At 50.5% G+C, this 17,544-nt stretch overlaps 1 protein-coding gene across 4 annotated transcripts in view; it reads left to right on the forward strand.

The window, feature by feature from the left end:
* Positions 1–17,544, forward strand: part of PACSIN3 (protein kinase C and casein kinase substrate in neurons 3) — a 37,790-nt gene that overhangs the window by 9,882 nt on the left and 10,364 nt on the right. For 3 of the 4 annotated variants that reach the window (XM_073541624.1, XM_073541628.1, XM_073541626.1), the window contains exons 2-4: positions 12,363–12,438; positions 16,022–16,113; positions 16,635–16,791. In XM_073541624.1, coding sequence (XP_073397725.1) covers positions 16,069–16,113; positions 16,635–16,791 — 202 coding nt within the window. In that variant the 5' untranslated portion in view covers positions 12,363–12,438; positions 16,022–16,068. Of the gene's footprint in view, positions 1–803; positions 955–12,362; positions 12,439–16,021; positions 16,114–16,634; positions 16,792–17,544 lie in introns of those variants that run through there. The other variant, XM_073541627.1, reaches the window with a different exon arrangement.

A 17,544-nucleotide genomic window follows, 5' to 3' on the forward strand; every position in this document is an offset into this window, starting at 1 on the left:
GAGAAATGTTATCAACACCCCCTCCCCTTTTAATGAAGTGACCTGTTTTTAGGTAAATGTACAGGAGGAGCTGAGCTGTGACATCACCTGGTGTGAATGGTGGATCCTGTTACCGGCTGTATATAAAGGTGTTGTCGGTCATTGTAGAGGAGGAGAAAGAGGTGAGCTGTGACATCACCTATTGTGAATGGTGGATCCTGTGTTGTCATTGTCACAGCTCACCTCCTCCTCCTGTACATCTATAGACTCCTGTGTTATTAGTTGTGCTCTGGCTGTTATACGCCTGCAGCAGCCACTTATCTTTTTGGTAAAGGATGGAGCATGTTGACATGTAAGATGCTCAGTTGTTGTTTTCCTGGACATGCACTATTGGGACCGATATAAATAAGATTTTAGGACCCTGCATATAGCGACTGATCACTGTGGTGGGTGCATTACACACCCTTAAAGGGACTCCAGAAAGAAGGTAACTTGTGAGAAGTTGTTGCGTCCATTGGCCCCTATTGACCTAGCGGATCCCCCATCTGGGCTGGGCTCCGGTTTAGGGCCACAGCCGGGGTAAGGCGCAGTATACGTACATCTGGCGTCGTATCTCCCTCCTGGGCTGTGTATAGTGATCCTGGCCGGGGCCATCGCTCCCTCTGCGTCCCCCCCCCCCCCCCTCCATTTCCTTTTTATTTCCCTTCTTCCCCCAGAACAAAGCTCGTTCTGTCCACTGGAGCCCTGCGGTGGCTGAACCGGCTCCAAGGGGGCTCCTGCTGCATTATGCGGTCTGCGGCCGCTCGCTGGCATATTCCTGTGTTACGTCGATTGATTGACTCCGTGCATGGATCCAGCTCCCTCACACGGCGCCGCTGCCGCGCTCTGCCAGCCCAGACTGAGCTTTCCAGCCTACTCGCTCAGCAGCAAGAGCCGAGGCTCCCGAGACGGCGTCCACCCTCAGCCACACTCCAGGTACGATTCTCCATTACAACCCTGACATGTTGCATGGAGGGGGGCTTTTGCATTTAAAGGGATATCCATCGCTGCTCGGACCCTGTTGCACACGGCGCTGGGGCTGCCTGCGGGGGGGGGGGGGGAATCGGGCACCAGCGCTCGCTCAGTGGCTGGCTCTCTGGAGCCGGGACGTCGGTGCCTCTGCAGTAATGACCTATTTAGCTTCCTAAAGTGAGTGTTTTATAGGGAGGGGTGAGTACAGCTGCTGCTGTGACTCCCAAAACGCTCCCTAAAATCCCACACTGAAACCAAACCCCCCCCCCAATAAAATCTATTAACCCTTCGTCTGCTGAGTGTCTTGCTGCTGACTCCTCTGCACAATTTTTCTGGCTATATTTTGGGGCGGTTGCAGCTCCCGCAGGGACGGCTTCTGACAGTAGATCCTTTTTGGCACGAGCCAGGAAAATTTTTTTTTTTTTTTTGCAATTTAATACCAAGGGGGGGGGGGGGGGTCTGGCAGCTTGTGTTCAGGTCGTGGTGGTTTTTGGTGCTGGGGACGGACCGGCCGTTTCTGTAGGAAGGGTATGCGCGGTAATTCCCGGCGTGTGCCCTGTGAGGATAAGGAAGGCCCTTGCCGCTGCCTCAATGTCCTTTATAAACCCGTCCGGGCAGTTCCTGTGCCAGCCGCACCACAGAGATCCCACGGCCGGAGGCATTTCTTCTGCTTGGGAATAATTTGTATATTCCAAGCAAGAACAGCGGGGCAAAGGTGAGCGGCTCCAAGCTGGAGCGTGTGTGTCAGCACCCATCCTTACGAAATACCAGCGCTCGGGCAGGGAGTGACTTCAGGGTGGGAGAATTAAATGGAATTGCATCAGTTTGTGTTTTGAGAATCGTAGAGTTGGAAGGGACCTCCTGGGCCATCTGGTCCAACCCCCTGCTCAAAGCAGGATTCGCTAAATCATCCCAGACAAATGTCTGTCCAGCCTCTGTTTGAAGACTTCCATTGAAGGAGAACTCACCAACTGTCAGTTTTTTCTAATATCTAATCTGTGTCTCCTCCCATTCAGCTTCATCCCATTGCTTCTAGTCTTTTCTTGTACAAATGAGAATAAAGTTGATACTTCTACAATGTGACAGCCCTTTAGATATTTGTAGACAGCTATTAAGTCTCTTCTCAGTCTTCTCTTCTGCAAACTAAACATTCCCAAATCCTGCAACCTTTCCTCATAAGACAGGGTTTGCAGACCGGTCACCATTCTGGTCGCTCTTTTCTGAACTTGCTCCAGTTTGTTGATGTCTTTTATAAAATGTGGCGCCCAAAACTGGACACAATATTCCAGATGAGGTCTGACCAAAGAGGAGTAGAGGGAAATAATGACTTCATGTGATCTAGACTGTATGCTTCTGTTAATACATCCTAGAATTGCATTTGCCTTTTTTGCTGCTGCATCACACTGTTGACTCATATTCAGTCTGTGATCTATTAGTATACCCAAGTCTTTTTCACATGTGCTGTTGCTTAGGCCTATTCCTCCCATTCTGTATATGCTTTTTCCATTTTTATTGCCCAGATGTAGTACTTTGCATTTTTCCCTGTTAAAAGCCATTCTGTTAGTTGCTGCCCACTGCTCCAGTTTATCTTTTTGAATCCTCTCGTTGTTACCTATTCCAACGAGCAAGGAATAGGTAACACAGGATAGGCTAGCATAAGTCTGCATGGCTGCACAGACCCATAGGCCACTATGAATTATACTTTTATTTTTGAGCATTGGGCATATTGCACTCCCACCAGCCCCATCCTTAACTACCACCATAAATAAGGTTCCTCTAGTGCTGCGGCTTATGCCCTCCTACCCATTAATATCATGTACACACCCGGAGAAGCATGCTTGTGTTATCACTACAGCTGATCTCTGCTGTACACTGGATTGTATGTTGTACATGGTGTGGTTTTCTATGTCCTGTATCTGTGTAATCACTAGTGCTGATCTGTGCCATACACTGGGCCTTATGCCAAAAATGGTGCTGTATCTGTGCGCCATACAATGTTGTCACTGTTGCTGAACTGTGCTGGATCTGCACTCCTTGAAATTCTTTTACTGGGGTTGATGTGTGCTCTCTGGGGCTGTATCTGTATATGGTGCAGAGTGCTGTATCTGTAGATCATGCTGTGTCCTCTCTTGGGCTGCATTCTGTACATGTGTATTGTACATTGTGCTGTATCTGTAGATCATGCAGTGTCCCCTCTGGGGCTGTATCTGTATATGGTTCGGTATCTGTACGTCGTGCAGTGTCCCCTCTGGGGCTGTATCTGTATATGGTGCTGGTACCTGTATATCATGCAGTGTCCCCTCTGGGGCTGTATCTGTATGTCGTGCAGTGTCCCCTCTGGGGCTGTATCTGTATGTCGTGCAGTGTCCCCTCTGGGGCTGTATCTGTATATGGTTCGGTATCTGTATGTCGTGCAGTGTCCCCTCTGGGGCTGTATCTGTATATGGTTCTGGATCTGTAGATCATGCAGTGTCCCCTCTGGGGCTGTATCTGTATATGGTTCTGGATCTGTAGATCATGGTGTCCCCTCTGGGGCTGTATCTGTATATGGTTCTGAATCTGTACGTCGTGCAGTGTCCCCTCTGGGGCTGTATCTGTATATGGTTCGGTGTCTATATTGTGCAGTGTCCCCTCTGGGGCTGTATCTGTATATGGTTCTGGATCTGTATATCATGCAGTGTCCCCTCTGGGGCTGTATCTGTATATGGTTCTGTATATCATGCAGTGTCCCCTCTGGGGCTGTATCTGTATATGGTTCGGTATCTGTATATCATGCAGTGTCCCCTCTGGGGCTGTATCTGTATATGGTTCTGGATCTGTAGATCATGCAGTGTCCCCTCTGGGGCTGTATCTGTATATGGTTCTGGATCTGTAGATCATGCAGTGTCCCCTCTGGGGCTGTATCTGTATATGGTTCCGAATCTGTACGTCGTGCAGTGTCCCCTCTGGGGCTGTATCTGTATATGGTTCGGTATCTGTATATTGTGCAGTGTCCCCTCTGGGGCTGTATCTGTATATGGTTCTGGATCTGTATATCATGCAGTGTCCCCTCTGGGGCTGTATCTGTATATGGTTCTGTATTTGTATATCATGCAGTGTCCCCTCTGGGGCTGTATCTGTATATGGTTCGGTATCTGTATATCATGCAGTGTCCCCTCTGGGGCTGTATCTGTATATGGTTCTGGATCTGTATATCGTGCAGTGTCCCCTCTGGGGCTGTATCTGTATATGGTTCTGTATCTGTATATCATGCAGTGTCCCCTCTGGGGCTGTATCTGTATATGGTTCTGGATCTGTATATCATGCAGGGTCCCCTCTGGGGCTGTATCTGTATATGGTTCGGTATCTGTATGTCGTGCAGTGTCCCCTCTGGGACTGTATCTGTATATGGTGCTGTACCTGTTGATCGTGAGGTGTCCCCTCTGGGGCTGTATCTGTATATGGTTCTGGATCTGTAGATCATGCAGGGTCCCCTCTGGGGCTGTATCTGTATATGGTTCGGTATCTGTATATCGTGCAGTGTCCCCTCTGGGGCTGTATCTGTATATGGTTCTGTATCTGTATATCATGCAGTGTCCCCTCTGGGGCTGTATCTGTATATGGTTCTGTATCTGTATATCATGCAGTGTCCCCTCTGGGGCTGTATCTGTATATGGTTCTGGATCTGTATATCATGCAGGGTCCCCTCTGGGGCTGTATCTGTATATGGTTTGGTATCTGTATGTCGTGCAGTGTCCCCTCTGGGACTGTATCTGTATATGGTGCTGTACCTGTTGATCGTGAGGTGTCCCCTCTGGGGATGTATCTGTATATGGTTCTGTATATCAGGCAGTGTCCCCTCTGGGGCTGTATCTGTATATGGTTCTGTACCTGTACGTCATGCAGTGTCCCCTCTGGGACTGTATCTGTATGTGGTTCTGTATCTATAGATCATGCAGTGTCCCCTCTGGGGCTGTATCTGTATATGGTTCTGTATATCATGCAGTGTCCCCTCTGGGGCTGTATCTGTATATGGTTCTGTATATCATGCAGGGTCCCCTCTGAGACTGTATCTGTATATGGTGCTGCACGTCGTGCAGTGTCCTCTCTGGGGCTGATCTGTGCCGTACCCCGGGCAGCTGATCGCCGTCTTTAAGGATTACATGGATGTAAGGGGCTTAGACTTGCGTTTACTTGACCTTATTGAATCTCTTATTTTCTTCCTCAGTTGAGAGGTGAAGACTCAGACGTGAATGCCTCTTTGCTAGATTATTACTATTTTTTTTCCCTGTGATTGCTCTGAGCATCTTTTTATCTGTCATGATATTCGTGACAGCGGCCATCAGAGCGAGGAGTCGTGTTTCCCGGCCATTGCATTGAAGGACAATGGCGTTCCATCAGGGACCCGGGTGACGTCCCATTTTGCACCAATGTCCCGTTAACTCTTCGCTGGCTGTTCCCCTGCTGTATGGTAAGATTCTGCGTCGTACAATACAGGACAGACGTCTGATCGCTGTTATCAGGCGCCTCGGCTCCACACTTGGTCACGGCGGCGTGTGACACCGCGCAGGAAGAGGAGCACACTGCACCTCATTGCACCGCCACGGGCCTGGTTATTGGATGAAGGACTGATGGGTCGTCACAAGTCAGTGGTATGTCCCCTCCACCACCATTGTCCACCTCTGTGTGGGGGTCCGCGGTGTGTAATGCCAGCAGGTTCAGCTCGGGGCCTGAAATCTGCACCTCGGGGACTTTGATCTCTGTCCATATGCGGAGTCTGTGCATGGGAGCCGATGAATGGGGGGCTCTGTTCTGTTGCGGCTGTGGGGGCTTTACTGAGCGCCACATTTGCATTCCTTATTGTGTCCCATCTTCTTGCTGACCTTTCGATAGCGGAGATCTGAGGGACGATGTCCTCCAGATCCCGGCTATGAACCGATGCTTTGTTACGCCTCGGTGCTATTGTGCTTCTGGTCCTTGGAGTTGGTCTGTAGCCCCTCTTTGTACCGACAGATGCTGGTTGCTGCCTCATCTTGTTTCATGCTTTACACTGCTGCTCTGCTCCTTCAGAGTACCACACCACTACTAAACGTGTCCTAAGGAAGGTTCTGGAGTTTGCCTTTAAACTTACGACCCTCTTAGCCTCCTATTGGTTGGGGCTGCCTGGTCCTGGTGCCTGGTCCATGTGGCTGTTCAAAAAAAAAAAAGCCGACCGGAACCAATATGGCGGACGGTCTTGGAGACTTCGGTGTGTAGCCCCATGGTGGTCTTTAGTTCTTTTTAAAAAAAATCTCCTCTACTCTTACAGGACTTTCCCTGTTCCTCTGCACTGCTCTGTCCTACATCGGTCATATGGCTTATTCTTCCATTGGGGGCATCTGGTGACCACGAGTCAAACAGCCGCCATGTTCCATCTGTCTTCTGGCTGAGAATGGATGCAGCGGTCCTGTCCAGTCTGTGGCTGTTTGGCTGCAGTGGTCACACAGCAATAGGTAGGTGATTGATAGAACACCAGTAGCAATAGAGGAGTAGTTGGGGTCATGCAGGTGGGTATGTGTGGGCCACCCACCCATGCGCCTTCCAAGACCTCCAAGGGCCCGTTTTTAAACCAACGACCCCTTTAATACAATCCCTCCTTCTCCGTCCGGCGTGCACCATGTCGGCTGCCATTCCTCCGTCTGCACGGCTGTGTGCTGCCATTATCGATGACTTCGCCGAGGCTCTAGCGTCTTTGGACAATGGTTGGAAACGACGGTTCACAAACTTTCGCTTTTTCACTTCTTGGCCTCGTGAGCCCCCCCACGTCTCCCAGTGCCCCCGACCTCCCCATATAACTGCACGTTTGGTCCCTTGTGCACTTGTTCTATAGGGGGAGTCGGTCGCTGTCAAAGATCTGGGGAAAAAAACGCAACGGTGTAAAGATTGCACGTGGCTGATTCCCCTTGACCTCCGGTCACCGGGCCCTGTGCCCAGTAGCCGTCCATCTTTACTGAACGTGTGCGTCTGACCTAAAGCTCGAGTCCATCCAGAAACTGCCACGGACCGCCTAGAAGAGCCCTCGTCCTCCGACCACGCACTTACATGGAAGGCTGTGTACGACTGTGACCCGATCAATGAGTGGCCACACCCAGATCACAAGTGGCAGCGTCTGCATCGCTTGCCAACCTTAAAGGCATTCCTGATTTGTCAGTCACATTGTTCATAAAGGGTCTGGATTCAGGACCCCCCCTGCAAGTTCTCAAAGATAGATATATCTATATATTAGAGATAGAGAGATAGAGATATATAATCTCCTTTTTCTCCTCCCCCCCCAATGACGGCACCACGGAGAGAGGGGATCCGCCCCACAGGGACAGGAAACCTACCGATAAAAAGGCGGTACCTCTCTCCCGCATCAGTTGGTTTCTTGTCCCCGTAGGGAACCTACAGACTTACCAGATGCTGGGGCCGACCAGGCTGGATTACAGCGCGTCCCCACTGTTAATGTAATGGATTTTCCTTCCAGATTCTCTCAGTTTATGCACTTCTCCGTACGAGCGCTGTGTCTCTTTATGCTTCACCCGCCGCAATGCATCCTATAATGTGCCTTTAGCGCTAGTTTCACATTTGCGTCTTTGTGCGCAGCTTATTGTCCGCAAACGCATACAAAAACGCATGCTAATGCGTTTGCGTTCAATAGAACAATGCTTTTTCCGCTGGAATTTCCTGGACACAAGTCACGCCCAATGGGCGTGTCTTATGTAAATTCTGGCGTCCCCTGATGGACTGACCCTCAAACGCGCGTCGGGGTGGGTGTCTGGATGTTGGTGGCCGCTGGCAATTGTCCTCAGGTATATTGTATACTGTATTTACTTGGCTATCGCCATGACGTTTCTCGGTGACCGCTTGGGAACCTAAGTGTTTAGTGTAGTGATTACTGCATTTCCCTGTGGACTCGTATGTTACCTACTCTGTATATGAGCACATTACAATTGTACCTGCCAGTTGGGCTATCCCATTCCAGCCCCCTTTCTTTACCCATGTGGTTTTGGATGTGACAACATCTCTGTCCCCCTCCTCTCTTTTTTGCTATGTCCTTATATGTATTAAACTATAATTATTATATATGCCAATAAATTTATATATTTTTACATCAATTTGTGGATCTGGTTTGTCACGTCTTTGGAGCTTTTGCTCATGTTGTTGTTCTTACAGTAAGGGTGCGTTCACATGTAGCTTGGCATTGTGAATAAACTCCGTGTGCCCGGAGCGGGCCCTGGTGGGCAAGGGAAGGGGTAAATGTGCGGTTTGTGATCCCGGGATTGTAATTGATCTGCTGGTGTTGGTTGCAGGGGGCGTACGGTAATGAGGCGGAGGCGCGCGTTCTTATTTTGGGTGTCCGTGACTTGCACTGAACAGCTGGACTGCTAAATAGGACCCCGAACGCTTAGTCAATCTGACGGCTAAGAATACCACCTGTTTCTATGAGCGCACACTGTCCGCACGGACGTAACATGGGAAGGGCTGAAAGAAGAGCTCCAGCCTTGGAAATCTTCTTTATTGCAGATGCCCCCCCCGGTATTGTGCCCACCGCCAGGGAATGTGCCACGAGGCTCCGTGACCGCGGCTCTAATGGCTGCACCATCACAACATGGATCTGGACAGGAGATGCGACTTGTTACCATCCGCTGCAAAAATTGACTTATTGGTGTGACTTCATAAAACGTTTGCGTCCTGTCGATTGCAGATTTCTCCCTCTGCGGTGGAAATCGCGCTGACGAAAAAGCCGCAGCAAATGCAGAAGTGTCATGGTGAAGATCGGCGGTAAAATCTCTGGCAGTGGATTGATTTTCGGTGAAGTCTCCAGTGATCCTCGCTTATTCCTCAGGTTCTTCTACATGTGAAGTGGTGACTATCTGCAGCATGGAGGCGGATGGCAAATACGGAGCGTCGCTCAATTTACGACGCAGGCTTATAGGATTTTCTGACGTGTGTGAACATGGCCTAAGGCTTTATATACTCAGCAGAGCAATGGATCCTTGTAGCCCCCTGGTGCTGTCTTACAGACAGTAGCATTGGCAACCATCCGTCTTTATAGGGTGGACCTAGAAAGGTGGTCGGTAGAAGTCTGCTGGCACCGTCCTAAAACATGGAGTAAGTACCGAGCCATGTGACTTTCCTTTCGTTCTTCTGATCCCCTGTATACAGTGCCATGTCACTCATTGAGTCGCATTGTTTTACCCCGCAGCCATTGGGAGTGTAAAATTGCTTTGTGTGGAGTCGACTTCTCTGTGTGTCGTGGGCGCTGCACCCACATTACATGTGATGTTCCTCCTTTCTCCCAGACCTTCTGTAACTTCACATATGATGGGTATTTCCTAAATCTCTGCCAGGATGATGAAGATGCACAAACACGTTATTTCTTTTTGCTTTAGTGCATTTGAAAAGCTGCATACATTTTTTTTTTTTTTTTTTTATATACTGTTTTGTGTATGCAGAACTATGCATAATGTGTTGACTAGCTTCTGTGCTGTCTCCACTACAGACCTGACTAATTCCTGCTCCTCCCCTGTCTCCATGTAGCACATGTGAATGCAGCATGGAGCATATTTTCCAGCTTTACTGAGCAGTGTAGCTGTGAATCCAGCTCTGGCGTGAGAAACTCTTACCTAAGAGCTGCAGCACAATTGCTCTTCCTTTACCTGTTATCACTGTGCTCCTGCCTTCCCTCTCCCATTAATGGACCTCAGTAGGCAGCTGCAATCTGATCTCTGTGAGCGGGACCGTCTGTGTCTTGAGACGGATTTCACAGTTTCAGAGTGAAGTAGTGGAGAAAAGCCGATTTCTCCAATATTAAAAAGCTTCCTTATACCAAGAATCTGAGATGGTTTAGGCTATGTGCATAATTTCTGCAAGGTTTCTACATCTCTTGGCAGCAAAAAACGCTGTGGAAAACTCTGCTGCGTTTTTTTTTGCATGTGCATTCAATGGGTCAAAAACGCACAAAGCATTGATGCAGCAAATACCGAAAGGGAAAATACTGATCATGTGCACAGCACTTCAGGAGTCTCAGACTTTGCTGGCAAATTCCACGCATGAAAAAAAAAATCGTGTGCACACAGCCTTAACCCCTTACCAACATCTGATGCATTATTATGCCGATGTCGGACGCCCTTCCTTTGATGCGGGCTCTGGCGGTGAGCCCACATCTTTTCTGGGACATGTCAGCGGTTTTGATCAGCTGACATGCTTGCAATAGCCACGGGTGGAATTGCAATCCACCCGTGGCTATTAACTAGTTAAATGCCGCTGTCAAACTCTCATAAGTGCTTCTGGCCATCAGGCTGGAAATGCGCATACCAGTGACCTGCGTCACGTGATCGCGGGTTATCGGTGTGTCGGCATGACAACCTGAGGTCTCATGGAGACCTCCCGGTGGTCGGCGCTCATGGCAAGTCAGTAATTCTATTACATAGAGGCGATCTGATCATTGCCTCTGTGTAGCAGAGCCGATCGGGTTCTGGCAGCTTCTAGCCTCCCATGGAGACTATTGAAGCATGCCAAAATTAAAAGTGTTTAAAAATATTAAAAAAAAAAAAATTATAAAAGTTCAAATCACCTCCCTTTCGCCCCATTCAAAATAAAACCATAAAAAAACAAACACCTATTAGGTACCACCGCGTTCAGAATCGCCTGATTTATCAAAGATTAACCTGATCGCTAAACGGGGTAGCAATAAATAAAACGCCATAATGTTTTTTGGTCGCCATGACATTGCATTAAAATGTAATAATTGGCGATCAATAGATTGTATCTTCACAAAAGTGGTATCATTAAAAACGTCAGCAAAAAAAAGCCCTCAGCGGGTATCGGAAAATGGCGCTTTTTTTTTTTTTTTTTGCAAGTTCACCGCACTTGGAATTTTTTCCCCCGTTTTTTTTCTAGTACACAAAATGGTAAAACCAATGGTGTGGTTCAAAAGAACAACTCGTCCCGCAAAAATCAAGCCCTCACATGGCCATAGTGACGGAAAATTAAGTTATGGCTCTGGGAAGAAGGGGAGCGAAAAACGAAAATGCAAAACCCGAAAAAAGCTCCAGGGGTTAATGTTGCTGTTCTCTCCTCACAAGCAGCTGCCCTTTTGTCTCCATGCTTTACACTGCAGCACTGATTTTTAGGTTTGGCTGTTTTGAGGGATAATAACAGAGTAGACCTCACTTTTTTTGGCACGGAGAGAAGAATAAACTTCTTAAGGAGCCAATTCCCCATTAAACTGATGGTTGGATAATTGACAGAGTAGGCCACCGCCCTAAGGTAGGCTTTTTTTTTTTTTTTTTTTTCTTTAAATGGGGTTTCTGGTTTCTTTAAAGGGATGATCACTCAATGATTGCTAGGACCCTGATGCAGAGACTCGAGGGTCTGTAGCCCCCCGTGTGAATGCCACATTATTGCATTGTTCGGCGTGTGTGGTTTTTTTTTTTTTTTTTTGCTCCCTGTGGCTTTTCATATCTCTGACAGATGTGGGGTCCACAAGATCACTGGAGTTCTTCTGTCCTGACCCCATTCTCGGCATTGTGAGAGCCCAGGAGTGACTGGGCCGGGACCATGTGTACGCGGCCTCCTTTATGGCCTGGAGCACGATATGTGCTAGGACGCGCGCTTCATGCAGACCCTCCCAGGTCACAATCAATAATGCCGGCTGGACTGAGCAGAGTCGGGACACCACAGCGCCGAGCACCGTTCAGTGGCCGTTCTCCCCAATAGGAGCCGAGATTTCAGGGACCTCACACCGCATCACTGCTTGTCTGCACCCGCTGGGCCTGCTCATCAGCCTGCTTATGTCTTATTGTTATAGCCTCCCCCTCTATAGGGCTAATTTTTGTGAATGAATAGAAACCCCTTTAACGTGGGGAGAAGTCCTCGGCTGTGGAGCAGGACAGGTTGTGACAACACGGTGCGCAAATTTGTGTCAGAAAGGCGGCTGTGAGCAGGAGAGACCCTTTCTGTCCAGAGCTGCCCTTTTGGATGATTCCGGGGGATATTTGGGTTCCGGCGTCTCCATAAGTTTCCGCACCGGTCGGGCCGGTTCCCGGTTTGGGCCATTACTCTGCCTTTATGAATAAGCCGTCTGGGGTAATTGGTTCCTCAGATGTCAGTGAGCTGTCGCCGTCTGGGAAGGGTCCATGCAATTTAGGATCCCAATTGCGTGTCGCCCCCTCGGTGCCGGGCTCCGGACCACTCCCTGTGGGGGTTTTCATGAGTCATTTGCTGTAAGGAGGGGGATGTATGCGGCATCACCGGGGCGTCATGTTGGCCAGTGCTATATTGGGGTCTCCATATTTATAGCGTGTCATGTGAAGAGCGTGCGAGTTCTGTGCAGCTGCCCCTGACCGCTCATCTCCTTCTCTCTGCAGATCGGGGAGCGCACAGGTCTCAGCTCGTCCGTCTCCTCCCTCTCCTGGATCCTGGAGCTCCTCTTCTGGCTGCAAGGTACGTGCCACGAATACTGAGGGTCTGGGGTCTGCACGTTGTGCATTGGGGGTCCATGCCTGTCACATCAGATCCTGCTCCTCCGGTAAGACTGCGCCTCGCTGCTTTACACGGGGGTCCGACAGGTCCTAGGAATCTGCAGCTGCGTCCCCAGCCGTCTCCTGTCCATCATTGGCTTACGGGGCAGATCCGCGAGCTGCAGATTCTGCTGTGTCCCCGATGGTCGCCATTTACTCTGATCATTGTGGATATTGGTATATCGGGGTCTCTACTGATCCCTGGGGGGCCGGGGGGCAGTAAAGTTTCTACAAGTTGTGGTCTGGAGAATGCAATCGTCCACGGGCTGGAAGGCGTGATTAGCTGGAGTTACTCATATGCACTTTGTGTCATATTTGTGACTTCTTGCTCTGACGTTCCTCTGGAAATAGGAAAGACCTTGAGGTGCCCTTGGCTAAAGTATTGGTAGTTGGGGGTGACATCACTTGTGGGGGTGCAATACTTGATGTCATATAGGTCGCAGAATTGCCAATCAACATCAGGAAAGTTGGATGACTGCTCCATGTGTATCAAAAGCAATATTAAGTCACCCTAAACTTTATATATTTTTTTTTTTATCCCCTCTCCCAAAGATGGGGGGGGGGGGGGGGGGGGGGGTACCTAGCTGAGACCCCCAGCCATCACAATATTGGGGCTCTGGACCCCCCACCCTGAGAAGCGGCCTCTAATGTAACCTCCACTATTAGATGTATTGGGCTTTCTCCATCAGTTCCATAGACAATGAATGGAGCGGAGGTTGGGTGTGAGTCGGGTGGGGGGGGGGGGGTTCTTTTTTTTTTTTTTTTTTTGTTAGAAATGAGCTTTGCAACTTTTTTGTTTACTGTAGTCTAGATGTAAACTTTGCTTTTATAAAGTTTCACAAATCTGTTTTATTATAAATTATGGGGGTGACTGTATGAACCCCCAAAGCTGAGGTCACTCTTCTCTACGGGGGACGATAAATGCACAATTTGTGTTACGGTGGACGGTCGATACTGCAGCACGGTGGGTATATGGGCCGTGTTGTGCCCCCAGGGTGGTGCCCATTGTGCTCCATCCATGGGGGCAGTTCTGACCTTTCCAAATTTCCACCTTCCTTGCCATCCCCCATCTTGGGCTGGTGAGTGCCAGTAATGGGAAGAGGGGGCGCCCTCATGGCTGGCAGCAGGTGCTGATATTTTAGGCCTGTGTTCAATGTTTATTTTGGGAGTGAGAACAGTTTCCGTTCTTGGATCCTTTGCTCATTTAATAACGAGGAGTCTGATCGGAGGCGGACGGATCCCCGCAGTCAGTACAAGGGACGGTGTCTGATCAGACTCCTGGATCTTTATGGTGGGGTACGATCAGACCCCTGGGGAGAGGGGGACATCGCTAAATACCGCAACAGGCCGAGAATTATACCGCGAGGTGACACCCGACGTGACAGCAGCTGCCGCAGGGGCTGATGTGTAATATACGTTCCCAGGGGAGATAGATAGAGATATATATATATATATATATATATATATATATATATATATATATATATATATATATATATATATATATATATATATATATATATACACACATATATACATACATACACCCATCCCAGCAGGAGTAGAACACGTACATGGTTTTGTAGGGGGCTGATTCTCTAGACATGTTTGGAAACTTGTGGCCTAGTTTTAAAGGAGACGTCACATTGGGCCGAGCAGATTAGTAAATGGTTTCTGGGATGGGATTCGCTTTTTTTATTCCCTTTAATCCCCCGCTTGTTCGCTCGAGTCCAGTGGGCGGTCCTACTCGGTGATTGACAGCTTTCTCTGTAGGCACAGAGCTGTCATTCTAGGTCTGGGGTCTGGTGGGCGCTCCAGCAAATGGCTGAATCCTGTAGTTTATAACTTCAGTCTGAGCCCCACCAGGGCCCAGTAATGTATACAGGACCGGACGATGGCCGTCATTACGCTTTTACGCTTATCGGACTTTGACGTTACCTTGCACCGGCCACATGTGCTGACGGCAGCAGCCCAGATGTTGTAAAAGCTTTCAGTTTGCTGAGACTTGTAGTTCCACACAACTGTAGTGCTGCAAGTTTCCCATTTGTGTAACGGCGCCTCCATGGCTGAACTGTCACCGTGTACACCCGCCATTCCTCCTTTTTCCTTTGCCTCTCACAGATCGTTTCTGCTAAATTCTACCTGCGTACAACCGCGCTGTACATGGCAAACTGAAAACCTGGAGGTGCAGGAACAATCAGATGAATTTTGCTGTTGGCCTTAAAAAAATGCAATGAATGTTTGAGCTACAAAAAAGTGCAAAGAGGTTCTGCAGCGACGTGCCCAGTGCTGAAGTGTACGAGTCCTGCATCTCCCTCCAAAGTGGCGGCCGCATCTGTCATGTCCTGAGGTCGGATCCTCAGCTTTTTTTTGGTGCAGGATGTGTGCATTTTCAGGCTTCCACATCAGGAGGCGCTGCTGACGCTCTGTCCGTATGATGTATCCGTTCTATACTAAATCACTGTACACGGCTTGCTGTGTGGTCGGCAGACATGGCAGTGAAGACTTGCCTTGTATCTAGGGGTGCACCCCGGCTCCTGCCGCATTAGGATGAGCATTGCATCTACGGGTGCACCCCGGCTCCTGCTGCAGCAGAACAAGCCTTGCATCTAGGGATGCACCGTGTGCCCCGGATTCTACTGCAGCAGGACTAGCCTTACATCTAGGGATGCACAGTGTGCCCCGGCTTCTGCTGCAGCTGGACTAGCCTTACATCTAGGAATGCGCCCCGGCTTCTGCTGCTTACATCTGGGGGTGCACCGTGTGCCCAAGCTTCTGCTGCAGCAGGTCTCGCCTTACATCTAGGGATGTGCCCCAGCTTCTGCTGCTTACATCTAGGGATGCACCGTGCGCCCCGACTCCTGCTGCAGCAGAACGAGCCTTGCATCTAGGGATGCACCGTGTGCCCCGGCTTCTGCTGCAGCTGGACTAGCCTTACATCTAGGAATGCGCCCCGGCTTCTGCTTACATCTAGGGGTGCACCGTGTGCCCAAGCTTCTGCTGCAGCAGGACTAGCCTTACATCTAGGGGTGCACTGTGCACCCCGGCTCCTGCCGCATTAGGATGAGCCTTGCCTCTACGGGTGCACCGTGCACCCCGGCTCCCGCTGCAGCAGGACGGGCCTTGCAGCTAGGGATGCACTGTGTGCCCCGGCTTCTGCTGCAGCAGGACTAGCCTTACAGCTAGGGATGCGCCCCGGCTTCTGCTGCTTACATCTAGGGGTGCACCATGTGCCCAAGCTTCTGCTGCAGCAGGACTAGCCTTACATCTAGGGGTGCGCCCTGGCTCCCGCTGCAGCAGGATGAGCCTTACATCTAGGGGTGCACCATGCGCCCTGGCTCCCGCAGGACAAGCCCTGTCTGCAATTCTTCCTCTGGGAGTTTGTGGCTTTGACGGGTCCTCGTTGCGGTCGCAGTAATCTGTGGGTACAGGGGATTGCATAGTCTTTTGCTCACCGGACCGGTATCCACATTAATTCTCTTGCTTTTTTTTTTTTTTTCCTCCAGTGTTCATCTAATCTGCAAAAATTCTGTGCTGCAAGAAATCCGCAGTCATGATCGATGACGGGGGAGGCCCTGCTGGGGGCAGCTTCTGGGAGGTGAGTGCCACATGAGCTTCCAGAAAATATAAGTGTCTTTGATGCTGTCTGTCATCAGCAACATAGACACCATGGAGGAGCCCCACGGGAGCCACGGTCAGAGGTTTTAGTGGTATCAGTTCTAATAGTGATCCATTATGTGACTACCACAAAGGTGTGAATACAGCCTTAAAGGGGGCATCCAAGACCGATATGGCTTGGTCAGCATCAGATTGGTTGGTTCTGGAACTGCTCCCGCTGGACGTACAGAGCCCGAACGTCACCACTCCTTGCACCGTTTAGTGGGGGCTGCAAGTAATCAACCTGAATTCTTGTCCTGGCTAATGAGATTTTTCTGCAAAATGAAATGTCAAGAGGCTCTGTGTAAACCATGATGAACAGCTTCTGCTCTTCCAGTCTGTGCCAGGTCCCCGTCCACCTCACTAATGTGTTGGCCTGTGAGATAACTGTCTGCAGCAGGAGCCTCTTCCTTCTGTTCCTTCAACAGTAGGATCATGCAGCTGTCTGTCTACCTTCTCTAGGCTGGTAACTACCGCCGCACCGTAAAGCGGATCGAGGACGGGAACCGGCTGTGTAATGACTTGGTCACCTGTTTCAGAGAGCGGGCCAAAATTGAGAAGAGTTATGCCCAGCAGCTGACCGACTGGAGCCGCAAATGGAAGGGCAGCTTGGAAAAGGGTAAGAGGTGGGAAAACATGAGATGACAACGCTCTGAGCAATCATTAAGATGAGCTAGAAGGGCTATGAGGGGGTGGACCTGACCGGGAGAATGGGCCAGGCGTCCCCTCCATAGGGCTATGGCCTCGTGGGGGGGCCCGGAGAACGGGCCAGGCGTCCCCTCCATAGGGCTATGGCCTCGTGGGGGGGCCCGGAGAACGGGCCAGGCGTCCCCTCCATAGGGCTATGGCCTCGTGGGGGGGCCCGGAGAACGGGCCAGGCGTCCCCTCCATAGGGCTATGGCCTCGTGGGGGGGCCCGGAGAACGGGCCAGGCGTCCCCTCAATAGGGCTATGGCCTCGTGGGGGGGCCCGGAGAGCGGGCCAGGCGTCCCCTCCATAGGGCTATGGCCTCGTGGGGGGGCCCGGAGAACGGGCCAGGCGTCCCCTCCATAGGGCTATGGCCTCGTGGGGGGGCCCGGAGAACGGGCCAGGCGTCCCCTCCATAGGGCTATGGCCTCGTGGGGGGGCCCGGAGAACGGGCCAGGCGTCCCCTCCATAGGGCTATGGCCTCGTGGGGGGGCCCGGAGAACGGGCCAGGCGTCCCCTCCATAGGGCTATGGCCTCGTGGGGGGGCCCGGAGAACGGGCCAGGCGTCCCCTCCTTTGGCTGTCAGCCACCAGCAATCATCTATCCTGGATGTAAAATGTTGTGGGGTGAACTCCCTTAAAGTCTGCGCACGCGGGGTCTCTGCAGATGTTTCTGCTTCGTAAGGT

Source organism: Dendrobates tinctorius, unplaced genomic scaffold, assembly GCF_039654945.1.
Source record: "Dendrobates tinctorius isolate UK_male_01 unplaced genomic scaffold, ASM3965494v1 ptg000124l, whole genome shotgun sequence".
NCBI classification, from domain to species: domain Eukaryota; kingdom Metazoa; phylum Chordata; class Amphibia; order Anura; family Dendrobatidae; genus Dendrobates; species Dendrobates tinctorius.